Source organism: Pseudopodoces humilis, chromosome 5 (assembly GCF_049639895.1).
Source record: "Pseudopodoces humilis isolate 2021_Gansu_Grassland_sample_001 chromosome 5, ASM4963989v1, whole genome shotgun sequence".
NCBI classification, from domain to species: domain Eukaryota; kingdom Metazoa; phylum Chordata; class Aves; order Passeriformes; family Paridae; genus Pseudopodoces; species Pseudopodoces humilis.
In genome coordinates, this window is record NC_142204.1 from 5,018,795 (window position 1) to 5,046,576 (window position 27,782).

The 27,782-nt window shown below is 38.9% G+C and overlaps 1 protein-coding gene across 6 annotated transcripts; it reads right to left on the bottom strand.

The window, feature by feature from the left end:
• Positions 1-9,745: 9,745 nt before the first annotated feature.
• LOC102109127 (solute carrier organic anion transporter family member 1A2) lies at positions 9,746-27,779 on the bottom strand. 6 transcript variants are annotated; one of them, XM_088055919.1, is made up of 16 exons: positions 26,788-26,916; positions 26,166-26,279; positions 24,680-24,778; positions 23,401-23,542; positions 21,889-22,021; positions 21,065-21,171; positions 19,551-19,697; positions 19,148-19,246; positions 18,487-18,720; positions 16,621-16,785; positions 15,581-15,776; positions 14,585-14,750; positions 13,842-14,026; positions 13,189-13,253; positions 11,347-11,464; positions 9,746-10,459 (listed from the first exon to the last, which is right to left on the bottom strand). In XM_088055919.1, exons 2-16 carry the CDS (start codon positions 26,166-26,168, stop codon positions 10,300-10,302), a joined length of 2,019 nt encoding a protein of 672 aa, XP_087912045.1. In that variant the 5' UTR covers positions 26,169-26,279; positions 26,788-26,916; the 3' UTR covers positions 9,746-10,299. The 6 variants fall into 6 exon arrangements, with proteins under 6 accessions (XP_087912045.1, XP_014111575.2, XP_014111576.2 ...); XM_014256100.2 differs by having other exon boundaries at positions 26,784-26,916; XM_014256101.2 differs by lacking the exon at positions 26,788-26,916 and adding an exon at positions 26,617-26,671.
• Between the last annotated feature and the right edge of the window lie 3 nt (positions 27,780-27,782).

The following is a 27,782-nucleotide window of genomic DNA, read 5'->3' on the forward strand; positions in this document are numbered from 1 at the left end:
TCCAGTGCCTGTGACAGCATTTGCCATCGTGCCTTGTCCAAATCTGTTGTGATATGGCAGCTGCTGGCAGGTGAAGAAAATGGCCCTATGGCAGGGCAGTCCTGGAGAGGCAAGGCACCTCTGCCAGATCCTGGCCAGCCCACTGGCACATGCAGGTGGAGAACAGCATCAGCAGCACACACCAGAGCCTCTCCCCAAGCCACACTGTGGGCTGTTGTGTCAGCCACCAGCCTGACAACTGGCTGTACTGGGAACCTGTTCTGCAAGGCCCATGGCAGCACAGAAACTCAAAAACAGGAGAGCTGGTTACCAGTGAGGAAGTGCTTGTTGTTGCTGCTGAAGTGTTGCTGCTTCTGATGTGACCAGGGCTGGCAGTGATGGGCTGGCAGTGGTGTGTGCTCGGGGGTGGGTGCAAGAGCCCCCAGAAAACAGCCCCAGGAGCAGCTCATGGGAGAAGCTGCCTCCTCCCAGCCTGGCTGTGCAGCACCACCTTCCACATTCCCAAAGCAGGACGTGGTGTCCCTGATGGGATGCACCCGTGTGCGATGAACCGCACCAAAAGGCTGCAAGATGCTCTGCGGCTGGGGACACGTAAGGACACCCAGAGAGAGAGTGCTCAGCCATCTCCTTCCTCCAAGAGGTTATTTTGTGTGGCAGTCACTTAAATTGCAGAATTTTTAGCCCTGGCCTCCTGCCACGCTGAGGTGAAGCAGATGGCAGGTTCCACACTGGCGCTGCCTCTTGTTCATCCGTGGAGAAAGCTCTGCACGAGGGGGACCCGCTTGTCACCACTTTAGTTATGCTCAGTTGCACTGATTGGGCTTTCCTGCCAAACACAGCCCCAGCCTGCAGCAGCACAATCCCAAGTGCCAAGCTGGCAGTGGGAGACGACGTGGGCTGTTGGGGCTGCAAGGGCAAGGCTCAGGGAGCTCGGTCTGCAAGTCACATCATGAGTTTCCTCAGTCACAGAGGGAGGAGGAACATGAATTCTGACAGATTGTACCCTACTGCTGCTGAAACATTGAAGGACAGCATGTACAAAAGGAGGGGACAAAAACAGTTAATCCTCTGCTTCAATATGAAAAGAGTTCTTAGAGGTATGATTTGTACGTAAGTTTTTTGCTTGACACCAATTTTTCGCCTCTGGAAAAGTGCACGAGGGTTTGGGGTTGCTAAGCCAAGCAACAATTTGATCTTATTTTATTAATTCCAGCCTCTTTAGGTTGAAAAGAAAACTCACAAAAGAAAAAGATACAAATGGCAAAAACAATTTCAAAGTGCTCCTCTATGAGAATTTTCTCCAGTAAAACTTAATTTGGGAACTCTTCACAGGCATCATGCAAAATTGATACCATCAAACTCTGCAGTAAGGGAATTTCCTCTCCAAGGATGGGACCATACTGAGTACCCTTGTGTGAAAACCTCAAACAATAATAGTAGTAGATGAGAAGTGCTATGATCTCTTCATTGCTATATGTGTGCTTATATGGAAACAACACTATTTAACTTGATAAAATTAAAAATTATTCCAACCCATAACACTTCTTAGTAAGCTGTGTCTTTGCACTTACATATAATTTGTCCTTGAATTGATTAGGCTTCTGAAAAAGAAAAGGATATCTGAAAAAAATCAAGTTTCTGTCAGAATTAATGCAAGACTTCCCATCTGACTCTCCAGCACATGCTGGAACAATGCCTTAATCTGAATAAAGGAATTATTGTTCAGATGCACCCTAGTCTTACAAACAAAACATCACAGGATTTGAACAGCCCAAAGTGGGGATGCTTTCAAAGCTGAAAAGGAGAAGTTTCACTGCCACTGATAACTTTTGGAAAAGGGATGCCCACTTCAATATGTGCCATTGGAAATCACATATTCCAAGTGCCTTATGTGTAATCTGAACTAAACACGAACCTAATGAACTGATGGAGAAATTTATCTTCTAAAAATCACAGCCCTTTTTTGCTGCAGAAAGTTTGTATCAAAAGAAAGTGAACAAGCAAGTCTATAGTGAAATACAACCCAAAGGAAATCACCTTCAAATATGTTATTATTGATGTTTTTCTCAGGCCAAGATCTCTGATGGCCTCTCTAAGCTACAGCTCAGAGTGGGACCTGTCCACTGCCTGTGCCAGCACTGTGGGAATGCAAAATGTGCCTGAGCCAGGGTAAAAGGAGCAGGAAGCAGGATCACAAAGTGTGGTGCTGCCTTCATGAGCAGAGCAGCAGTGGAGAGAAACCCTCCCCTTGTAAATAGTTAACTCTGGGCACTTCCAGCAGCGTTTCTGTGCAAGGAATACACTTTCAATCCTATCTCCCTGTGGATGGTAACCTAAAAGCACAGGACAAATTCCCTGCTGCAAAAAGAGTGCAAATCCCCTGGATTCCAGAAAAATTGAACAAAATCATAGGAAGAACTCTTGTGAGGATTATGATGGGCCTAAACAGCTATGGCTTAACAGAATGATAGATCTTTAAGTGCTAGCCAGCTCTTTTATTCAAAAGTACAGTAATAACAGCTTATTAACTAACTCTCAAAAAGTTTTCATTATGTCCTTGGTGGGAAATGTAGAAGGAACATCTCCATTTTTTTGTGTATTGGGATATTATGAACTTACCTTCACTTTTTTAAAATATGAAGAAATCTTAAAGTACTTTTACATGCAAGACCATCATTACTTATCCAACCTAGAGCTGTTTTTCTACTAAATGTGTTTCAAAACACATTTTTCTACTAAATGTGTTTCGAAAGTCATTAAAGAAAGCTTAAAACTTTGTGCTTTCACTTAAAAAGAGATGGGTGTGGGAAGCTTCAAGGAAAACATTTCCTAAGTTATCATCAGATCAGAACTTCTCTTTGCAGTTCCAAAGGCTGCTTTTCTTACTGTCATTTTTTGAAAAAAAAACCAAACAACAAAACCAAAACATTTTAAGTAGAGTTTTGTTTTTCTATAAAACTATGCATTAAGAATTTTTTAAGCATTAGTCTCAGTAATTGGTTTTGAGCAAGCTGGGTTTTTACATGAGAACTATCTAAAGCAAACATATTGTGAACTATCATTAACATTGTTGTGCAGCATAAACTTAGGCAAACATCCCATGAGAATGTCTTTCTTCTACCAAGGAATTTAAACATATCACCCTCTGTGATCTGGGAGAAAAGTCAGAGGTATCATTGATACAGCTCTAATCACTGTTTTGGTGTTCCACTCCAGGAAGAAGCATGGTTCTTCTTCACCCATTTTTCTTTTTTACAGAAGTTCTGCAAAGCAAAAGCAGGAGTCCCTGAGTTTCTGACGCTCAGCTACATAGGACCAATGACAATTCAATTTGCAAAAAATAGTTATTTGCTTTTCTTTTTGTTAATGTCCCAAATTACTGAAAAATCTCAAAGGTAAAATGTTCACACAGCATCAGCATGTTAAAGCAATATACATTACATTATACACCATTTTACACTATACAAAATACTGTATATGCTATAAATTATATAGCATTATAGATTATGCAAAAGTAAGACGTTTTTCAAGGAAGCAAAACAAAATGCCACCAAGAAGCAGTTTTCAGAACAATAGGATGTTGAGCATGACACAAATTACATGCATTCTTGAGACAAATCATATAGGAAAGGTACAGACTGACTTTAGGGAGATTGGCACTAGTAAATAACTGAAGAATTAAAACTATAAAAGAGAAGAAATTAATGTTAAATTGGATGAGAAACTCTGTATTAAAATTTAAAAAATTAACACAACAGGGTTCCTGCGACACATTGGGAAAGGTTCCAAAACAGCAAAATTAACAGAGTATAAAACAATCTCCAGAGAAGTAATAAAAGTCATGCCACCTATATTTTAGAATTTGACTTGGCAAGCATCAATAAATATGTGCCAAGAAATAATCTTTTACAGATGGTAAGGACTGTAATTTATTTACAGTACTCAATTTATAAAGTCAAAAGTGTTAAACCAACTCAGTCAGGACTAGAATTAGAGGCCTGGGACACAAAATTCTTTCCATCTGTTCATTACCATCCCTGCCTGCATTCTCCAGCACCCTTTATAAAGGGACAGGAGTTTAAATCCCCTTTGACAGTCCTGGAGCTCCCATTTGCAGCTTGCAGTGCAATTGTTATACCCAAGGCAGATGCACCAGATGCTTTTTCTCCTGCTGTAGTGTCAATGCCAGGGATGTCAGCCTCAGCACCCTCTGCTTATTGCCTTCCCTTCCCAGAGACCATAGGCAACATCTTTTATCCCAGACAATTACTTGCCAGCCCAAAACTATGGGGGAGCAGTTTTTCTTCACTGTGCATCAGGGAGTTATCAGGATCCCTTTCCATGCAAACACAAGCTAATGGATCCTCTTGGTACCTCCTCCCTTACCTGTTTCCTTTTTTTTTTTGCACTAAAGGCATATTCAGACCAACCTCAATCTTGGTACTCTCTCTTCCTGTCTAGTTTATTTAAAACTATTACTGTGAGTTTGTGATTAAAAACATACAAATGAGCATTGACAGCTCAGCTCAGCTGTCATTTAGAGCACTCAGGCCTTTGAACTTCAAAGAGTAATTCCTTTTCAGTGATCTCTGCACCTGGAAGACTAAACTGCAGCCCTGTATTGGCTTCTCTCCACTTGGTATCACATACACTGTGAAAAATTCACATATCAGAAAAGGGAGGGGGGGAAGATACCAATTACACCACCTACACTGAATGATTGCCATGGCTCACCCTCAGAACCAGAAGGGTTTCTCTGTGATATGGATTTCTTTGGGATTTATCAGCCTGCAGCACTGAAGGAAAACAGCTCTCCCACACCTACCACTCTTCATGTCTCCAGGTGTTTACTGAAGTCATAATTCTTTTTTTTAACAATACTGCTGTCTGACTCTGTGTGTGTATAATATCAAGTTCATGATGTTCATACAGAAATAGGAGTTGGAGAAATACCAGCTCTACTCTTCTCCACATAGACTTGTCTAATTAACACAGGAAAATCCTCTGCTGGATCTTAAGGCCTCTGTGAGGACTGTGTACAGTGAATCCAGCCTCTGCTGCTCAGGCCTTTCTGACCTGAAAACATAACAAGATAAATTAACAGAGGAACTTGGAAACAATGAATAGTTTTGTCTTTCCTATATTTGTGCTTAGAAATAACTTCTTTAGCACCCAGGATGGGATTTCAGATGCCAGGCTTCTACAGAAAAGGAATGCAAATGGAAAGGGAAGTCCTTTAGTAGACTGTATCTGTTAAATTGAAATGCTGGAAAATTGACAGAGAGCAAAAAAAAGTTGTCTATGTCTGAAAAAAGTTGTCAGTTAGTGTCTGCATGCATATACATATATATATATATATACACACACACACACATATATATCTGAAAGGAATAGTCCTACAAGATCTTGGTCATGGAGGTAGAACTCACAAAGTAGCAGCCAGCAACATTGCAAATGCTACTATCCTATTATACAGACTCACCAGGAAGAACATTCAGAGTTACAATGGGAGGTAAAAAACTACATCACCACCACCACCAAGAGCAAAACAAAACAAATTATCAAACAAAACAGTAACAAAAATAAAAATAAAAACAAACACCAAAAACAAACAAGTCTTGTGCCCTCTTCAGAATTTTTTTTAAATTCTGAAAAATTCTGCAGAAACTTAAGCTTGTTTTACATATAGTTGTGTCTTTATATCAGAAAGTTTTCTTAAGAAGAATGGTGTACCAGCCAGCATGCAGCTGCCTTGAAACAATGGTAACAGCAAAGGTACAGCATGAACTGGCCCACTCTGTTTCTCATTAACCTCAAATGAGAAGTTTGTTTTCTCAAAGCTGGTTTTGGAACCATTTAAGTGATAACCTCACAAAGCCAGGCAGCCTTTCTACCGACACAGGGGGTTCAAGGTTTTTTTAAAAAGCAAAACCTCTGGAATTAACTCCTTCTTTTAAACCACAATTTCCCACCTGTAATGGGGCTTTCTTCCCTCCAGGTAAGGGCCTTCCTCTTGCTCTGCCCAGGCTGTGAGGATCCAGCAAGCTGCCACCCCTGGTCCTATGTGAGCAAAAGCCCTGAGCACAGCGTGTTTGTGTCCCCTGAGCACCTCTCCAGGAAATTAATAGGCACATGTTGCACTTCTGGCCTGGAGCTACAGAATGGTCTGTTCTAGAAGGGAAGTCAGGTATTGCAATACCTAATATTTCACCTTCCAAAGGGATCCTCAGTGTTTTATCCTGTGATTTTAGTCTGCTGTGATTTAAGAAATGTATGCCCTCGATTTCCTGGACAAAGCAAGAGAGAGGCAATTACCAAGTAATTTTCTACATTCTCAGAGAAACTCCTAAACAAAGAAAGTTCAAAATCCCAAGCATCGTAACTGGGAACACTTCATGCCTTGTTAAGAAAGGAAAAGACCAACAATTTTGTGTGGAAAAAAAAACCCCAACAAACAAATAAAACCAGCAGTAGCCAAGAAGTTGTTGCTGGATATATCCAGTTTGTATCACATGACCAGACTTACAGAAACTAAAAAATTATTTGGCTTCTCTGCATGCCAAATCCCATCCCAGGTATTCTCAGGGTGTTCCTCTCCACCACCACAGGTTGAATTAGCTTCTGGTACCATGGTTTGCTTGGATGAGAAAAGTCTGTAGGGAAGAGTCAGCTGCCAAAACTCCACTTGAGATAGAAAGGTTACAAAAACAGCCCACTGGTTCACCACAGATGAAATTACAGAGAAAGAAAGTAAGCTGCCAGTAATACTTTCCCAAAATTGTGATGTTCATGTGTTCAGAGGCTACACATGTTAATATTATATATATATATATATACATGTAAATATTTATATGTCTCTGTGTGTGTGTGTGTGTGTATTTCACATGCATAAAGCCAGCATCATATCACAATCAGACATGACCTCAAACAAATTATAGTGTAAGGATGCAGCTTTGGTCATCACAACTCCCTTCTGCCCACTAATTAAAATCAGCTTGTCAGGTAACATATTTTCCTCCCAAAAAAGTAATTTTCTCTCAAGAGAAAAAAAAAAACAACATGATCATAGGTTGGGCAATATGCATAATCAGAAATGTTTATCACATGCATCAAGAATAGGTTTCAATAGTTAAAAGTTGTAAGCAGCAATGAAGGCTACAATGAAGGGTAGACAGAAACAAGATTTTTTAGAATACAGGTAAGACTGTAAAATAATGAGAGACTTGGCAATTAAGTAGCTGATTGAATTAAAATACAGAGAAAATAGTGAAAACAAAAAACCACATAGCCTGCTCATGCACAGAGATGTGCATTTTACAAAGAATTGACATTTTTCATTAAGACTGAAGACTAATTATTTCTTTGAAAATGATGGCTCAACAGCTAATCACAGTCCAAAAAAACCCCCATTGGAACATCAAAGATCATTAAAAAAGACCTTGAGTACAAAATATTAGATAAATACATGTTAAAAATGCCAGATAAACACTTGTGTGCACATTTTGTGTATCATTACCTTTAAAATAAGATAATCCATTGCCTGTAAAACTTCAAGTTTTTTTTTTCAGTGTTTGATAGTACCCACATCCAGGCACCAGCACCTGGCCTTCCACTTGGTAGGCTTAAGGAACAAAATTCAGCTCTTGGGCACTTTTCACTGGGTTGAAACTTCAGTGACAGATACATGAGGTTGGTTGTACACTGAAAGCCATCTGCTGGGCTCTCAGGCACTCAGAAAATAAACCTACTACCCATTTCTATAATTTAATATTGGACTTTATCAGCTGCTTATATCCTGCTGCTTTATAAACTTCACACCACTGTTACTTCTACTGCCATTATTCCCATTTGTGGCTTGGGCTTACCCACAGTGCTGACACAGGTCTTGGTGCTTGAAACATCAGACCAGGACCAGACCAAACATTCAAGCACAATGAATGCCCTCTGAATACTTTCTGTACCTCATCTCTGTTCAAATGGGGGTCACAACAGTGTCAGTTTGGGGTTCACTCATGCCCAGTGTCACCTATTTAAACAATAAACACCATAAGGCCACTCATTTTTAAGCACGTTTTTAAATGCTTTGCTGAATCAAGGTCAGCATGTTAAAACTTGAAGGAATCCACTCCAAAAGCTTGGCTTTACATTTGAAGGACTAGCTTTAAGAGTAATTTTCTAATCTGCCATCCCAATCCTACAAGTGTCACATCCTAGGAGTGGCACATCATACAGGATTTTACGAGGATCACCTTGGCACAACCCACACTCTCTGTTTCCTGGTTTTGCTCTGGAGAAGCAATGTTCCCACCACAGGCTGATGCCCAAAAGCTTCTCTAAGGAGACATCACCCATCCAGGACTGCCTACCTGGATACACATCTGGGCAGCAAAGCCCCTGGAAACGTGGCCTTTTTCACTGCAACATTTTCAGGCAGATGAACCAGAACAATCAAACACATTAATGCATCTACTGAAATGCTAAATTTAAGACCTGGAAACATTCCTGCTGAAATGCTAATTTTAAAACTTGGAAATGTTCCTATCTGCTTCCTTCCACTTCAAAACACAGTGAGTTAACTAGATCTGACCCTTTGGCAGTGCTCCATTTAAGTGGCACAGATTTGCCTACTTAACAAAGCCCTTTTGTTTCCTACAGCTATGAAATTCTGGTGCTCTGTAACTTCGTGTTTCCCAGGTTACCTTGGCACCAAGCTGTGACTAAATGTCTGCAAAGGATTTTTAACTCCAGCCTTGGAGGAATATAACCACAAAAAAGAATGATGGCTTTAAGTGAGTGTCCCATGCTAGCAAGAACAACGCTCAAAATCAGCTTCCAATGTCTACAAAGCTTCTGGGATAGCTGTGGTTTAATAGGGAGCTGCATTCTCTGTTCTGCTCTGCTCCTGGCTGCATCATGTTTGTCTTTCTTCTACTCCCCTTCCTCATCTTATATCTGTTCAGCTCTACCACCCAATACAAAGGGAAACAGGGGATATGACAGATCTTCTTGAAAATAATTTGTTTTAAGGATCACTTGTATTTGAAGAAACTCTAAATTCCATACCTGATTTCCTGCTCTGTGGAAGGAAATGGATCTTTTCTCACTGATTCCACAAGGACAGGAAGCAATTCCAAGCACACACACATAGGATGTGAATAAGACAACTTCAAGTAATCACATTGTAACTGAATTAATGAACAACTGTGGCAAAATATCCTTCCCACTTTTTGGTGGTTGTAGAAGGTGCCAGGTAGTTTAAATGGGAGCAGGTCTGTGTCATATATAATAAATAAATAGGAAATATTTTCAGGTGCTGGAGCACAGGTCTGTGGTAATTCCACAAACTCCCTCCATGTCTAATGCAGAAGGGAATAATAACCAGGACCTGTAATACAAAGCCTTGAGAAGTTACTGCATGCACACTGGCAGATTGACCCAAGGGTCCTCTGCACTAGGGCCAAACATGAGGCAGTGCCAAATTAGATGTTAAACATGGATGCATTAAACCACAGAAACACCTTGTATGACTTATACCAACAGGGTTTTCTATTTTTTTTTCACCTGAGGCATTTAGGGTTTGTTTTTTTTCTCCTAAGATATTTAAGACATCCCAGGGCAGCAGGTAACTGAAGTAATGAATCCTGATGACTCTTCTTTGTCTGTGTTCTATGCAAATCTTAAAACATCACCATAACACAGCATTTTTTAAAAATGTAATTTTTAAATTTATTATTCTTACCAGAACACCAGACCATGTCATAAACCAGGTTTCCAATATATTGACCACCTACACTATGCAGAATAACAAACAATCCCTGCCTGAGCGGACTAATAGTGTCATTAAATAAATTTATGGAAAACTGGGGCCTGAAAATGCCACAAATGCTGTCTACAGCCAACGAGAGAGACTCTGACAGAAACCATGTGAGAATTCCAAGATGAAATCAGGCATCACTTGGAGTCAAATGCAGAATTCTCTCTATTTTAAGAGAAACAGGACTGAACATACTATGAAACATGCTATGAAGCATGTTTCTGCTTCATAGCCCTTTCCTCAGACAAATCAAACCTGGCATTTCATAAGTTTTCTTATTTTTAGTCCTTTTCTTTTGCATCAAACATATTTTTCCCATGCCTCGTGATTACAAAATGATACTTTTATAATGTAAGTTGGATACAACTATGTGTAATTCTATTCTCTGTCCAAGTGTTCATTAGTTAAAGTACAAAATTTTTCACAAGGATATATCCAATATTTACACTGCAATGTTTTTTCCCAACATGTCCTTCTGTGAAATGCTATTTCACTGCTTCTTGTTCTTTATCCTGCATTTCTATTGGGGCATTTATTAAGACTGGCTTTTCAGATTTCAGTTTCTTCTTTAAAATCAGGAGAATTAGTGTACTTGGGATGAAGGACACTCCACGTAACACTGCTGGCAGGCCAAGATACAGCCACCTGAAATAAATAATGAGTTTCATTAAATATATGCATTTATAAAAAAAGAGCAAAACTATTCAGCAAACATTTTTTGAAGTTTACACAGCCACTCTAAAACTTGTGCCCTCATGCTTTTGGATCTCACAGAAGATGAGAATGTGAGAACAGAGAATATGTCAGTCAGCAAAATGGCCTTTTACATCTCCCAATTTCAGGCAAATGACTTAGCCAGTGAAGTCAGGCACCTGGTACTCTTATGGCTTTATCCATAGGGAAAAGAGAGAGTCCTGAAAGGGCTCAGACTACATGGTTAAAATTTCTAAGTATTCATAAGAATATTCTTCAAAATCAACCGCAACACAGTATTACAAGGAATTAGTATGAGGCCATAAGTCCAACAAGATTTTTCTTTTAAAATCCCACAAAGATCCTTGAAGGACTACAAAAAATATGGCATAATCTGAAAAAAAAAATTACATATGCAGTATTCTGGGCCAATTTCCAACTTGAGTATCTTCTCTATAAAATTCTTCTCTTTTTAAATTCAAGTACTGTTTCAACCATTTTCTGTTCAAAGATATTGCAGTCACCTATTAAACCTTTTTCCCACATGAGGTAACTGCTTTTCAGTATTTTCATCATAATTCAGTGTTTTTAAGGCTTGTTCTCATTAAAGGTTATTAGTGAATATTATGGCACCTGAACATTTCTGTTCAAAGGTTTTTTTCAATGTCTGTGTCAAAGGTTGCACTTGACAAATAAAGCCAATGCCAAAGAAAATTGTGTGACATCTCTAGCACAGGAGCAGTTTGTCTACTAGGAAGACATAAAGTGGATAAAATTGCATCTCTATGCATGCAATAATAGAGTAAGAAGGAGAAATTAAAAGAAAGTAGAAAATATACCTGTATGTGATAATATCATACATCCTACATGCTCCTTCTCCACCACAAGTCATAGTACCCCACTTCAAGCAAGTGGTATCTATCAAAGCTCCAAAATAAATGGGAGATGGAATTCCAGCTAAAAAGAATATTAACAACATTTCTGAGAATAGCGATTCTCTTCTGGTTATCAGATACATCACAAAGCCTATGCTGTTTGTCACCTACTCCATCAGTACTGTCCTCTTGCAGCATGAACCTCATTCTCTGTATATCTTGTGCTCCTTCCTTATCCACCTGCCCTCAACTAAAGATTTTCTTCCCTGCTGCCTGTTAAACCATACCCACATACTACAGGATGAACTGTGTTTCCTATTCAGAACTCAACATTTTCTCTCATCAAAGAGAGTCAGTGCTGTCCTCAATAAACATTAACAATAAGCAAGAGTGAAGGAATGCCAAATGGCTTTCCAATGAGCAGCAGATGTAGTCCTGTGTCTTGGTTTCTGCTGGAATACAGCTAATCTTTTTCTTAGCAGGTGGTACAGTGCTGTGTTTTGGATTTAATATGAGAATTATTTTGATAACACACTAATGTTTTAGTAGCTGCTAAGGAGATTTATGTGTCTCATGCTCTGTTAGTGAGGAGCTGCACAGGAAGCCAGGGGGGAGGATGGACAGGACAACTGTCCCAAACTGGCCAAAAGGAAATTCCATAACCTGGAATGTCAAGCTTAGTACATAGAGTGAAGAGATGTGGCAGGGAGAGATCAGCTGCTGCTCAGAGATGGGATGAGTATTAGTCAACAGATCACAATTTTATTCTGCATCACTTTTCTTTCTTTTTTTTAAATTCCTCTGTTTTTCCTATTATTATTATTATTATTATTATTATTATTACATTATATTTTACTTTATTTTCATTACTAAACTATTCTTAACCTGCACCTTTTTTCCAACTCTCCTCCTTATCCCATGTGGGAGGAGAATAAGTGGATGCATGTGGAGGCCCAAGGGCCTATGACTAAAATCACCATACCCCCATCCTGGAAAGGAGGCAACAAATAACACCTCCTGAGGTTGGGGTCAGAGAAGGCCTCTGTCCTACAGATCTGCACAGTTATATGTCAATGTATTGTTAACTTTGTTCCCCCATTGGTTTATCAAGTTTATGTCACCCCTGTTCAGCCCCTGTTTACCCTATATGGATCTACCCTAGAATGTTCTCCCTTCCCTCAATCCCCATTGGCCCCAGTTTGCTGCAATCCTCCACCCCTGTTTTCCTATTGGTTGTTCCTGTCCCTAACCCCGCCTCTGCACCACTTTTACCCATTTCTATTGGACCCTGACCGTCTGATCCGCCCCCTCGTACCCATATGTAATCCTGGACGCTCCACCCAGTTTTGTCCTTTGTCCCTGGACCCCTTTGATGAGTGGCCTCAATAAACCCCATCAGAACTCCTTACAAAAGACCCTTCCTGACTCTCTTTGCCAAAAGCTATCCGTAGTGTGTGTGTGGACTCTGTGACTGCTCGTGTGCCTGCCCAAACGCCTTCACCTGGAGGCATTTTTGGGAAGGCAGCAGCTTTTACCATCCACCCACAGTGCTACAGATGCAGCAGATTAATTTGGGGTTGAACCAAGATACCAGCCTATCACCTGGTATGAATAATAAGCAAACTGCAAGCAGTTCGACTTTGCCATGCTGCTGAGAGCTGAAAAAATAAATCCTAAATGCTTCTGTTCAAAAGCACTCCAAAGAAGCAATGACTCCTGCCCCATGCCCATAGCCCTGATGTGATTTTTCTCTAACTCTAGGTCAGCCCTAACTGTTCTTCTGAAGAGTGTTGGGTATTATCTTACCAAATACTCGTGAAGCCAGCCCATGGATACCCACTCCAAATGACTTCTCTTCAGGCTTTAGAGACCTGTATGACAACCACATGGTATGCTTACTCATAGAGGTGACATTAATAAGAGATGTTTAACTCTTTTTTTTAAATCAAGTTCTTCATCACATTAGACCCAAGCCATTCTAATAAGAGCATTGGCTGAGAGAGTTGATTTTGCTCATTAGGTGATGTTTGCTGAGAAGTTCCTGTCTAGAACTGACAAATCACAAAAGGAAGAGCTACTCTCAAGGTATCATCTGCTTGTACTGAGACCAAAACAAAGTGCAGGGTCGTTGTGCCTTAACAATATGTTCCTTTGATAAACACACAGGTATCACACACCACTCAATATTCCAGTGCCCTGACTCAGTGGTCCTGCATTCATTCAGGATAAAGCTGTATTTGTTTATATTTATATATAAAGGATATATTCTGACAGTCAGAAGCAGCACCAGGTTACAGAGGTGACATGACACTAAACCTTAACAGGACAGAAACAACATAATATTTTTCTGCTTTTCCTCTTTCCATATGCAAACTAAACAATTTTTAACTCCCCAGAGAATTAAAACTTCAGAATAAAAAGTCCAATAGGTTTCTTAAGAAAAGGAAATTTTACTGTACCTTATTAAGACCATGTATCCAGGCATGGCTGCTAAGGAAAAAATGAAGCTGCAGACTAATGACAATATTAAAAAATAATGGAGCATCTTGTCACAGTTTCCATGTCCATCACACTGGCCCAGAGTTGCAGAGATGTTTTGAGATGAAAACCCTGAGGCTGCAACACAGGTGCAGTTTTCAAATACCTGTCAAAAGAGTATTTTAATCACACAGATTGTCCAAACTCACACTCTGAGTGGCAAACCCACACTGTTGGCACCCATCTCGCTGTCTCCTGCACGTGAGCTTGTTACTCATGAGCAGCACTGCACTGTGCCCCTCTCCCAGCTGCCAGGCACAGGTCCAGCCATCCCCTGTATCTGGGCATAAAAGTTCTATAATACCTGGTTGCTTGTTTAAATCTACAGGGTAAAATAAACTATTAAGTCCATGCTACAGACTTTTATTTTGGCTGAAATGTTCTTGGGCACTTAAGTTTCCAATTGGCAACACCTTCAGGATAATTTCTCACTTTGTGTTAAGCATTTAAGACTCCTTTAGCAGAGAAAAATTCTTCTTAATTTTATTTTTTAATTTAAATTTAAACTAATTTTCCTAATTTCTGGTGCTACTCAATGAATTTGTTCAAATCTTTCACCTTATATATTCAATTAAATGTACATGCTTGGATATCCCCCACCCTGTGTTGGTATTTCTCACCTACTATATTTCATAGCTAAAGTACAATGAAATTCACGCTTTACCACACTTCTTCCAGTTCCTCTCGAGGATTTACACCCAGCAAGACAAGGTGACACATAAGTGATTCCATTGTTCCCACAAACAGGGTCCCATATTTTAAGTGGGCAATCACAATCCACGTTGCAGCCAGCCAGTAGAGTATTTTCTGCATATGAAATTTGCTCTATTCTAAAACATATTTAGAAGACAAATAAATGTTCCGGCAATGAGATACCCACAGTAACCCTTTGCAGTGCTTAAGATTCTACTCTAGCTCAAGTGTTGAATCAGGACCCAGTCCTATATGCTCGTACCCTGAAGTCATGCCTTTCTATCTTTCTATAGGGCACTAAATTTTATTATATTAAATTAATATTTTAAATTATTAAATTTAAATAAATAAATTTATTCTTTATAATTTATGTTCTTGATTGTCCATAAGTGCTGCATCTACATCTCCATGTCCATTTTACAGACACACGACACAACCTGATCTAGTGGAAGGTGTCCCTGCCCATAGCAGAGAGGTTGGAAATAGAGGATCTTTAAGATCCCTTCCAACCTAAACCATTCTATGAATCCCAGTCCTGCGATGATCAGTGGCAGGCTCCAAATCAAGAAACTGCAGATAAAATATTCCCTGATAACTTGATAGTAATCAAATTTGACTAAACTGATAAGATCAAGAAGGGGATTTTTTCCTCTCTTTTTCTGAAACTGAACTCATGTATGCCTGATTTGACCAACAACTTTTATTTTCACCTGCAGTTACATGACTTTGCTAATTGTATTAGTAAAGAATTAATAGGGACATGCAATTGCATGAGTCTTGATGTAGATATATATTTTTACTACTCTTTTATTGTTTGAAACAGGGCTATCAGACCTACGGTCTCATGCAAGCAAAAAGCCTTGAGAATTTAGAATAGGGAACTGAAACGGAGCTCCTGGCTGATTCTTGACAAGGAAAATCCTTCTGTTGTCTTAAGACAAGTCCTCTTGAGTCCCAAAGAACATACCCTTGATAGGAAACTGTTAGACCAGCAACTGGTGAGGTATCACAGACAGTCCAGTAGGCAGCAAAGTAGAGAAGGTATTCCAGTAAGGATACCCAAAATGCTATGTTGGCAGCCTGGTAGATACTTATCTTGAACTTCTTCATGAATAAGCCGCCGGAAAAATACCCAACACATAGAACTGGTAAGTTGTAAACACCTATTCAAACGAGCAAAACTTCCATGTTAAAATAAAAGAGACCATCAAAGCTACTCTACTATAAGGTAACTAGAGGAGTAGCTACTATAGCTGCTGTAAGGGAAGGTTGTGACTGGCAAAGAGTCAGAGTGTCTGTGACTGAATAATTTAACTACAATCAGAAATGGGTCTCTGCTAATTTCCTTTCACACCCAAAACCTCTGCCACAGTCAATAGCCAGTGAGAACTGCCTGGGGAGTGAGCTACAGGGTAGGATTAAAATTGTTAATTGGAAAATCGCAATCTAGAGTTGCTCTCTAGATCCAACTCAAAAAAAAAAAAATTAAAAAAAAATATATGGTTTCAATCCAGCTTCTCCAGTTGACTGAGAAACTCAGCAGAAAGATAACCTGCTGCACATCTTAATTGAGACACATCTTAATGCACTCTGAGCATGACAAAAAGGAGGAACAAACTTTCAGTTTTGACATGAGATTACTGAATGTGCTCTCACACTTCTTTGCTGATTGATATTTAAAAAGAATCAAATTCTTACTGAAAGACATGTTCAAAGTGGTTTTTCACAAATATCACATGGCTTAGTTTCATATCAGCTTAATTTTCTGAGCTGATTCAAAAGATGGGAATGAGATTATAAAATTCTGCACAAAAAAATTAGATGTTTAGCAGAAAATGAATTGATGCTTAGAAATGCTTTGTAATATGATATCAGTCACCCTAAGCATTTAACCTTAGTATGCTTATGTAAATACACATGAATATATGAATATATGTAAAAATATAGATAATTTGAATAGAGACATCACTAATTGATAGAACAGAGCAAAGCAAAATGCAAACATACCAATTAAAAATATGGCATCTGATGCAGACTTTCCAAACTGCTGTTCCAGATATTTGGGCATGAAGGATATCATGCCATCAAAAGCACTGAACTGTAACACAGTTATGCATATAAATAACATGTACACAGGGTTGTGAAACAGAGCCTTGAGGAAGGGGATGAAATCTGGAATGAAATAATGCCATGAGTTAGTGGGATGTTTCATGAAAACAGCATGGCTGTGGGGGAAAGAAGGGAACAGAAATGGTCCTCAACTGGATCAAGCTAAATCTAGTACTTTGCCCGACACCACAGGCCAAAGATTACTTACTTAGCCCAGGGTACTCTAACATGTCTCCTCTACCCAAAGATACCCTCACACACACACCTGCACAAGAGTGCAGCTGTTGCTTATAAAAAAATAATAAATCACAGCAGCAGCAGCAGCTACTGCTGCATCTTTCCTCCCTTTTCTGTCATCTCATGCCCCCAGGGCATTCATCAAAACCCCTGTACTGTACCTGGCATACAAAGGGGTGCAAATGCACTATAGAGCTGTGACAAGCTGCCCCCAGACACTTGAATGCTGATTTTGGGGTTTGTTGCTGGGGCAGGAGAGGCCTCAAGAGAGCTGTGACCACAGTTATTCCTGCCATCCTCTCAAAATCTGTATCAGCCAGTTTTCATCCAAGTAAGCATCTGAGAAACTGATTTACACACAGGTCTTTTCTCTGCGTAATGCCTATTAAGTCAGGATTTGAACCATAAAAAAGCCCCACAATTCCCCTTTGTCTAATGTTCTCTGTTAATCAATGTGCTGAACTATTGTCAAGAAACTCTGCAGATAAATTTAAGAATCTACAAAACAATGACTGGGCCTCACTGAAAGTGGGCACCACTTAGAATGGGTGTGTATCTTTCAGAGGTAAGCAAGTACCTTTTTAGAAGATCTGTATGCAAATCTTTCAAAAATTAGACAAATATTAGAAACACTATAAATAGGCTGCATTATTTACAGATGCAGTGACATTTTTAATCAGAGCTTCTTAAGGAAATTTTATTGTTATTAAATTTTCAGGACCCAGCTGGAAACAGCACAGAGCTGCCACATGGAACTTACTTTCTGAAAATGAAGGTCCTGTCAGAGAGCCCTGAGCAGGACAGGATCAGAAGACTACTCTGAAGATCATAGTCTTTGACATAACTTATTCAGTTACATTTCTAACCAGGAAATGTAGGAAGGATATTTCCTTCAAATAAAGAAAGGAAAAAATAACCTCCTACAGATCCACAGATTTGAAAGACCACGGATGTGAAAAATGCCAACGGTAACATGAATAACATGGGTCGAATACATCTTTGTTCAACAGTGATTAAATGTTTATGAGGCACTTAAACACCTGACAATTCCCTTTTAGGGCTTTCAGTTGGACTCAAGAAATGCACAAGATTTGTGTTGGGTTTCTGCTTTTCTGCACAGTGAATGTGGGGTACAAGCAACCACTATCTGCAACTCATCCACTGATGAGCTATACTCATATATATATATATATATAATATACAGCTCAATGAGCTGTAATATTTCTGACCAGATTTCAGTGCTTTAACCCTCTCATGGGAAGGAAATACCCACATACACCTGAAATGCAGGAGGGGAAAAGGAAGGAGTCCAGATCCTAGATCTATGGAATCAGATTTCTTCCTCTGCAAGGAGCCATTCTAAATTCCTGCACAAATCCTTTGAACTACAGAGGCATCAAAACAGAGTAGGCATTGCATATCTTGGACCCATCTTTAATTACACCAGTACACAGAGTTCACACCTTAGGACTAAAGTAAGAAACACAAATTCTTACTAAAGTAAGGAGGAAATAAAATATAACTTGCCTTTAGCAATTTCATACATGGTCTGCTTGGTTTCATTTCTATCATTTTCTTGCAACGGTGCTACACTCTTTTCACTTGTCTCTTCAGGTTCATTGCTTTCACCTTCCTTCACAAGTGACTTAGGCAAAAACCAAAATGGTATTCCCACGAGAAGATTCAGCAGTGCACAAATCAAAATGCCCAGCCACCATGCTCCAACCCAGCGGGCATCAGTAGCTGTTATAGTTATCTCATCTATAATAAAACACAAAAACAGACATCTTGGATCACTTCAGAAATATTCTTTGCCATCGTTTTGTGCTTTCCTAGTCACCTCTGACATTAAAGCATTTTAGTGTCATTTTACAATGAGGCTCATGAAGGAGAATATTCTCCAGACTTCTTTTCTAATGTTGTTAATATTCTGGCAAATTTTGGGCTTATATTAAATTAATTCTAGTCCTTTCCTCTGTTAAGCCAGATGACACAATTTTTCATCAAATAATTTATAAGCAGATTGATTTGTGTATATATGAATTGAATATTATACGCAGATCTTCCATTCTGAAAGAAACACCAACAAACTCAGGTAGGATTAACACATATTAACAAGGAGAAATCTTTTAGTTCTGAAAAATGCACCAACTATAGACTTAAAAATAAGGTTTTATATGTTCATTACCTGCACCTACTGATCCAATGTCAACAAACAGTTCTGCACAGAATGAAGCCAACAATAAACCAAGGAAGGGGCCAATTACAGTTGCTGTATGTAGACATGCTAGAATAGGAAAAAGAGAAAACATTATAAATTAGAACCCAGACATAATTATCTTCTTGGAATTCTTACAAATGTTTAGCACAGCTGTACTGGAAAAGCATTTGCACCTAAAAATGGCATTCCAACAAGTTTCTCTCTGGTTAAATTACAAGTTCTACATTATTATTATTTTGATAAGGCAATATTTACTGTTTTCTGTCGTCCTTGATTGGACTGAAGGGCACCATAATAATCCTTTCTTTTGCTTTTGTTTATGTCTGTTTGTGTTTGGAAGGGGGGAAATATCACAACAGGATAGATTTACCCAGGTAGAAGGGTGAATTCTCTGCTTTGGCAAAATCCTCCAAATAAGAAATGCCTAAAGGCATGATGGGAGTTTCACCCATTCCTCGCACAATGTTTCCAACCATCACAAATATCCACAGCAAGGACCCAGGCTCCTTTTCACATTCTGTGGATTAAAAAAAAAAGGTCAAAATGAATGTTTTAGTCCCAAATGTTAATGAAAATCTAGAGACAAAGAATTGACCAATAGCTTAAGCTTTGGTGGGTAGGCCTGTCCTATTAAAAAAAAAAATAAATAACTGGTCACAATACTTTTTTTCTTCCTTTCTCTCCTTCAAGTGGGATCTCGACCCCATAGTCTGCTTCAGATTCCACTGCTCTCTCCCACTTGGTCGTGCTGAGATTTCTCAGTGCAAATTCATTAACAAATAAAAACCAGCTTTGTTAGCAACAGCTGCTGCCTTTCTGAGTGAAAGCATCACTGACCACAGATGGAACCCAGATCTCTTGTTTCACTATCAGACTGCTGTCAGCAAACACAGGTGAAGCAATCCATGTGCAAATGTGGTCAAATGGACTCACATATATGAATATCACAGTCTTGCTTGTCCATAGACCAATGGAGAAACGATCCCTTTACCCAAGTGTATCCATAGGCTTGAGGATCTGTGGGTTCATTACCACATTTAACAATTTAATAATTAATTAATTAAATTAATTAATTATATTAATAGCTTATTAATTTGATAATTTAATAATTGGGTGATTACCCAGGAGGTAATCTGATCCACCCCACCCTACAGAGCATGAGTGTCCTTACAAGGGACATGCTCTGCAAGAGCTCTGTAGTCTCCTTTGCCCAGCTATCAAGGGAGTTTAATAGGGTGGTTCAGACTGAATGCTTCCCTCTGAGGCAGGGAGATTAATCTCACCCTCAGCATGAGAAATTTGTGTGTTTTCATTAAATGGTTTCCTCTGAGCCCTTTGACATCCCATTACATGCACGTTTGCTAGTGCACGTACATGTTTCAGTCTCACAGATAAGTTTTAGCTAGTTTAAACTCCTTTCTCTAAAGGGAAGTGAGATCTATATTTTAGTTCTAGCTCTGTTTCTCATTCTTGTATTTCCTGTGTGGTACAATATAAAAACATCCTTATTACCTCTTACCTTATTGCCTCTTACCCATTGCTGAAATATGCTTCCCACTTCCTCATGGTATCACAGGATTTCAAGTCAAACAGAGGAACATTAGTGAGAACAACCTGGTGTTATACTACCTCAAAGTAGAATTGCCAGGGATGTTAATTAACTGCCTGGATAATGTGAAAACTGCATGAAAGAAATGTTCTAGCCCTGGAGTCACAGACCAAAGAAACACAAAGGCCAGGAAATTTCCTGACCTCTAGTTTCTAGGCTTTCAAAAAGTGCAGATCAAAAGCAGAGCCCTGAAGCGATTGCTAATAAAAATAAAGACCTATTTACTTAGAAACTTAGACAAAAATAAATATTAATAGACACAGGAAAAGTCATACCTGTTGATGGTTCCTCTGTAGGCAAAGCAGACAAATTTTGATTAACAAGGCATAAAGGCATCACTGAAAAATTTTCCCACTGTGAAATGCTGCTTTCAATACGATACCTGTTGGAAACAAAGGAAAGCATTTACAGGTCAAGAAGGTATTCTTAAGAACCATCTCATTTGTCTGTACTGAAGTAATGGAGCTACCTATAAGAAGAGTGTGTAGCTATAGGAAGAAGGGAATCCATGTCAAAAATTAATTGAAGAGAGGGTGTTCCCAAGGCTGTCAGAGCCATTCCACACTGGACACAAGAAGATGGAAGGAGCAAAAAATACCTTGTTGATTAAAACCTACACAACCTTACATTTTTATTTTTTCAAATCAAGCAAAAAATAATTTAAAAGTTGTTGCAGAATAGTAATTTTGGTCAGTACAGGCCTTGCCAACACAGTGACCAGGTATGATGTGTCATCCAGGTTCCTGACCAAGAAATCTTTGAAAATCACCTTCTATTTTCCATCCAAGCAGGTAACAGCTGGTGTAATGTGACAGTACCACAGCCCACTGTTACTTGGGAGAGCCCATGCAAGGGGGAGCAAAAGAATGAAGTCAAGGGCAAGGGAAGGTGCCCACCAGAGGGGTGACTTCCTCAGGAGGGGATGTCTGGCTTTTGAAGCCATCTCAGGAGCAAAACCAAAGAAATGGCTCTGCAACGATCATAATGAATCCGTGCTCAGCAATGTCTCTCCCCAAAAGCATCACACTGACTGGAAGGATGTAGGGATTAATGCAAGTTAGGATCACAGAAGCTGCTGTGAGTTGAGCAAAACACTCACCTTCCAAAGAGAAAATGAGGAAGTGATATCAGAAGGCATCCAAATGACAGAATTGTGCAGCCCAAAGCAATTATTCTGGGTCTGTGCAGCTTTGCTCCGAAGTAACTCACAAATGCAATCAGCAGCAAGTTACCTGCAAAGAGAACCTGGTTCACAATTTACAAACCAAGGCATCCCATGATCTCTGAAAGTGCAGCACAAATTTGAGTAAATCTTGTAAGCTCAACTTCTGTTTCTTTTCTTGTCTTGTAAAAAGTGTCACTAGACAGGGAACTGCCTACAAGGTGCAGTAATTCCCTGCTATGTATGATCTTTTTTTGGAAGTTATATCACATGAAAAGAACATGAGAATAAAAGGCAGAATGGAAAAGAGATCACAGTGAAGAGAGATTTTTGAGTGAATCTTTATAGAGAAGAAATTTCCCTCTACTTTGCATAGAGATCAGGCCCAGGAACTGCAGAATAATAGCTGTTTTAGGAAGTTATTCCCCTAGGATACTTTATTTTGTAGTGTGTAGGGAAATACAGAAGTGTATACTGTAGTGTTTTTGTAGTGAAAATAATAAACACAAGAGGACAATAATACAAAAAAAAAAAAAGTAATAATAATTCAATACTAATTTCAGTAATTGCTTTAAGAATAAAAATTAGAAGCTTTTATACCTAGTACCATTTAAAAACAAAAATGTACTAAAAACCTTCATTTTCCTCTTCTCCACTTTCACTTAGAATCAGTTGATTTTCTTCATTTATTGCTATGTGACTAAGAAAAGAATCAAGCTTCATGTTATGAATCAGGCCCTATAAAAATAGCAATTAAGTAATTGTACACCTACTAATTTTGTGATCTTTTTGTCAGAAGAACAAAATCATGTCTCTGAGTGATGAGCGTCATGCTCTGAAAAAAAATAATGCCTTTTTTATGTATAATTTCTAAACAGGCTGTATTGAACCAGGGGCTCAAATGACACTTGAAGAGATACATTTAAATTTATCACTGGACAATAAAACTTACTGACAGGCAAGGTCAGGGGCACTAAAAATAGAACTGGAAAATTTCTTTGCAGGTACAGTTGTACAGGTATAAAAACCTTAAAATATTGTTGAGTTTAGATGAGGATTCACAGTTCCCACCAACCAAGTTTAATTAAAGGAACTGCGAAATGCTAAATATGACCTCAAATTCAAACAAAGTTTACAGAGTTATTTTTTTTGTTTTCTTCAGAAATATTCAGTACACATCTCATAAAATAGTTCTGCTTTCTTAGTTGCTCTGTCATATCTTGTGATAGTGCAGAAATTAGCTGAACCAGTTTTTAAACCTATATTTGCCCATTCAAGTGGTCCTATTCATTTCCAAGACATGAAATGGTTACATACCAGCTCAAAAGAATGACAGAGTTGGCCACTATTGCCACATACAGTAATTGGGAGCAAATGAGAGTCGCTAGTACATGCTCAGACCACACATTACATTTTCAAAGAATCAGAAATATTAAAATGAGAGATTACCAATTTCAAAGCTTCCATTAATGATGCCCACTAAAGAAGCTGGGATATTAAACTGTTTCTCTATCTGTGTGTACATGCTGTTCATGTAAGCACCAGACATCGTTTTCCCAAGGAATGCAAGTGACAGTGCCAGCAGAAATACCTAGGAAGGGAAGAGAAGAATACATAAACAATTCAGAATTACATATATATATATATATATGTGTGTGTGTGTGTGTGTGTTTATATATATAAAACCATATTCCATGGTTATTTCCTCCAGTGAAGGTGAGCTTCCAGTTAAAAAAGTGGGCAGTTCTGTTCCACTGATATGTGTGTAAATCCCATCATCTATTCTTTTCTAGAGTAATGGCTTCACTAAACAAACAAAAAAAAATTAAAAAAACCAAAACAAAACAAAAACCAACAACAACAACAAAAAATACCAACCAAAAGCTTGGTTCTTCATCTTTTACTGACCAAGACTGTCTTCAGAAACCCCAAGTCCCATTCACCCAGCCAAGGCAGCCGTGTGCCTGCTGCAAGGTTGCCATCTGCAGGACCTTCCCACCCTCTGTTCATCTGAATGACAAATTGCTTGCAGAACTAAGATCATTTCCTTTGGCCAAATTACTCAATCCAGGATCTGCTCTCCCATCTCAGCAGAGGTCATGAGGCCAGAAAAATTGCAATCAAAAGGAGTAAATAACATGTCCTTTTTGCCAGTTAGTAGCAACTGACAGTTAAAAAGTTAAAATTAATGAGTGCAGTAGTATTCAAATCCTTTTAACTTCAGGCTTCTTTATAAACAGCATTTGTGAAATAAAATCAATATTACTTTTAAATACATCTGCTGCAAATGCTAAAAAGCAAAAGAAATGTATTTGGGTTTTTTTAATTACTATTTTAAAAAAGCTATTTTACAAGATTGTTAGCATTTCTTGACAACTTAAATTACTATTCAAGATCAACAGCAAATTTTTGCTGGACATCCCAGTCAGTAAGGCTCATTTCACAGCTTTAAGAAGGAAGAGTAAACGTTTTAGACTGCGGGGATTACACAAAGTCAGTGGCAGAGCTTCAAAGCAGCAATCAATCAATACCTCCAGCACATCACAGAGTGTAAAGTTCAGGGAGAGCAAAAACCAGCTCAGCTGTTTACAAACGTTTTTGACCTTGGTTAGGGCATTAGGTGTAAAAAAGAACAGGTTATTCATTCATTTAGTCTAGGCTGTAACTTCTGCCAATGCAAGTAATTACAGTTTTGTGTTCCTACAAAATCACTAAAATATTGCTGTACCTTCAGCTTGGAAATGCAGCAGATTTTGTCCTCTGCACGTGGCTTCTCAGGCTCCTTCATGTTGCCTTTTTTAATTGATACTGATGTCTGTTTCTGGGTCTGTCAGCCATCCCATTACAGTGGTGAAAAAAAAAAATGAAAAGAACAAAAGTTTTTGTCCCATGTTTGAAAAAAATATTCCTTCTAAGAGATTTGATATTTTAGCATTTTCCTTAAATAATTGCAAACCGGATTGCAACAAAGCCTGCAAGCCAATGGATTTTATTCTAAATGAAGTAACTTGATTAGAATAGAGACATTAATCTGTTGGCATTAAAATTAGAGGAAATTAAAATAAAACCAAAACCACCAGACCAACTCGAGTTCTAAATGGACACAAAACAGACTCCATTCTCCTTCCCCTCCCAAGATTTTCAAAAACATTCCTCTTTATTCATCTGCCTACTTTTACTTATCTCCATCTCAGCCTGATGATTAGAGTGTCTCATAGTGCTAATCTGCCTGCTTTCATAACATTTTACATATATTCCAAAAATGTGTTCAAAGAGGGAGCAAACATATTCCAGGGACTTGGATATACTCACGTGTGAAAGCCCCGACACATCTGAGGGTTTGGACAATGAATTAAACAGGTCTTATTCTGAGGACTCCTACAAAGGCTGCATTAAATAAAGTTATGCCATACAGTTCCCTGATGGCAAGCTGAAGCAAACCAGGGCAAGTAAGAGCTCTACCTGATAGGCAGGATGGATACAGGTTAATTTCCTCTTTTTTTTTTTTTTTGTCTTGGATACACTTTCCAAGTGTAGCAGCTGCTCTGCTCTGTGTTTTTTCACCTCATGGATCCAGGGCTGGGGAGCAAGCTTGACAAGCCCACCAATAGGACTGAACCATGTTTCAAATTCTTCAGCTCGACACCCTCCTGGTCAATCTCTTCAAACATTAATTTCTACAACAATGTTAATCCTCTCAAATGTGTTTCCTAACTAACTTGGTTCCTAGCAAATTCACAGGCATTAACTCCTTCTGTAACTACCTTCTCACTTCCAGTTTTTGAAACCATAATGCATCATTACAGCATTTCTGGAAATATTTTACAATTAGTTGTAGGTGGTCAGCACTCAGACAATAGATACAGAGTTTTTATTTCTGCTTTGCTCACAGATACTTCCACAAACTGTGTTCAATCACAGGACTAAACTGCGCTCGTACAGCTTTTTTTTTTTTTAAATCTGAAATAAAATTTATATCCCAGGGAATTGTTTATGCCTTATCTAAATGGTGCTTTTCTCTGAAGCCCACCAGCAATACCAAAATGCAACAGCAGTGCCCTATATCTGTCCTCTTCTAGGAGCTGGCAAAGGGATTCTTTCCCTTACTGCACCAGTCCCTGCATTTCACTATCACACCCAGGGAAGATCATCTGGCTAATTGCAGGTTTTCTCTTCTGGTGCTACAAGATACCAGACAACAAACAACCTGTTACCATTTGACTTGGGGAATCAGACACATCACACTGCTCCTCATGCAATTACAGAAGACAAAACAGCATTGTTTGCATTTAATTATTTATACCTTCCCTCAGAGCATAAATTATGATCTGGAAAAAAAAAAAAAAAACCACCACATTTGAATCAATGATTTACTGGGAAGATTAATAAGATTATTAATTGAATAACAAAGTAGACAGAATATTTCCAGCTCTGTTTCTGAAATTACTTTCCCCAGCTTTATAATATTTTGTGGTCACACTTTGTCAAATGTTACTAAAGCCAACACAGACTAACAGCCTAAATTATCAGAAAGACACAGGTGCATAACTCACTCAGCTCAGGTGCATTCACACCGCACTTAAAGTCCAGGTCAGAATATAAATTACAATTTATAAAAAAAAAAAAGATTAACCAAGTGTGCTCCCACTCCCTTCTCCCATCCACCTGCTCTCCATTGTACATTCCTCTTGAGTGCCTTGTTTACACTCTTGGGCTCCTCAGACTCATCTGCAAACATCTTTAGCTCATTAAACAGGCCAAAATATAGCTCTATTAAAATACAGCTATATTAAAGCAGTTATGCAGAGGTTTACCCCTGAGTTATTACTGACCTACCAGCTGTCAGGTAAACACCTGCACCTGAATCCCACTCATGACCTGCAATGTTTGCTGGAGTTTCAGGGAAGAGGGCAGTAAAATTCCTCCCTCCCCTTCTGCACTGAGTTGGTGACACGTTTGTGACAGGCTGGGAAGTTGGCAGTGACACCAAAACTGTCTCTTCCAGTCATCTCCACTGTCTGACAAAATCTCCCTGGGCAGGCAGAAAGACAGACAAGTGATGAGAAGACACGCACTTTGCACAGTGCACAGAGGTTTCTCACAGTGTGGTCACTTCAGAGCAGCTGTAGCACACATAGCATTCCATATAAACTGGGCTGGACAAGGCTGCCTTAAAACCAAAGCAGATCCTTCCTGTGTGGGCCAAAACAGGCTTTTTTGGTGCAGGCAGACAAGCACTGAGACATCACTGTGGATCCATTTGTCCCACACAAACCCAGCAAGACATTTTATAGTTTTAAATTCACATTTCATTCTAGCTAACTAATAAAAAAGGACAAAAGCACCCAAATATCTGGATTTAAAGTTGATGATGCAATGTTTTGCAAGTTGCCTTGCTGAAGTCCCAGGAGGACATGCTGCTTTAAATGTAAAATTCATCTTCCATTTAGCTCAGCTTAGTCATATAGATAAACTGCCACATCTTTATTTCGTTCACAGGGTTAAAAATCACAAAACATAACCACTCAGAAAGCAATTATGGTGTCAGAATTTTTAACTAATTTACTTCTCTGGTTGCAAAAAGCTTTTTGAAATCTTGTTTTACTAGGTACAGTTCAAACTGCTACTAAAATGCAATTACACTAATGTTAGACTGAGACAACAGAAAATATTCTCATGGCAAAACAATTAGGTACTTACAGTTCTGAAAAGGTTTCTGCAAGAAATCACTGATATGGCACACTTGACCTTTGACATTAAATCTGCATTGTTGAAAATTAACCAAGCATGGGGCCAAACTTGTGTTTTTGCCAAATTTCAGCTGTGCATTT

Coding starts and splice junctions, on each gene's coding strand:
- LOC102109127 (XM_005526974.3), bottom strand. CDS start 27,708: ATGTCAAAGGTCAAGTGTGCCATATCAGTGATTTCTTGCAGAAACCTT. Junction 22,022..23,400: donor TAATGGAAGCTTTGAAATTG/GTAATCTCTCAT, acceptor TTCTCTTTGCAG/GTAACTTGCTGCTGATTGCA. Junction 16,786..18,486: donor CATGTATGAAATTGCTAAAG/GCAAGTTATATT, acceptor ATTTCATTCCAG/ATTTCATCCCCTTCCTCAAG.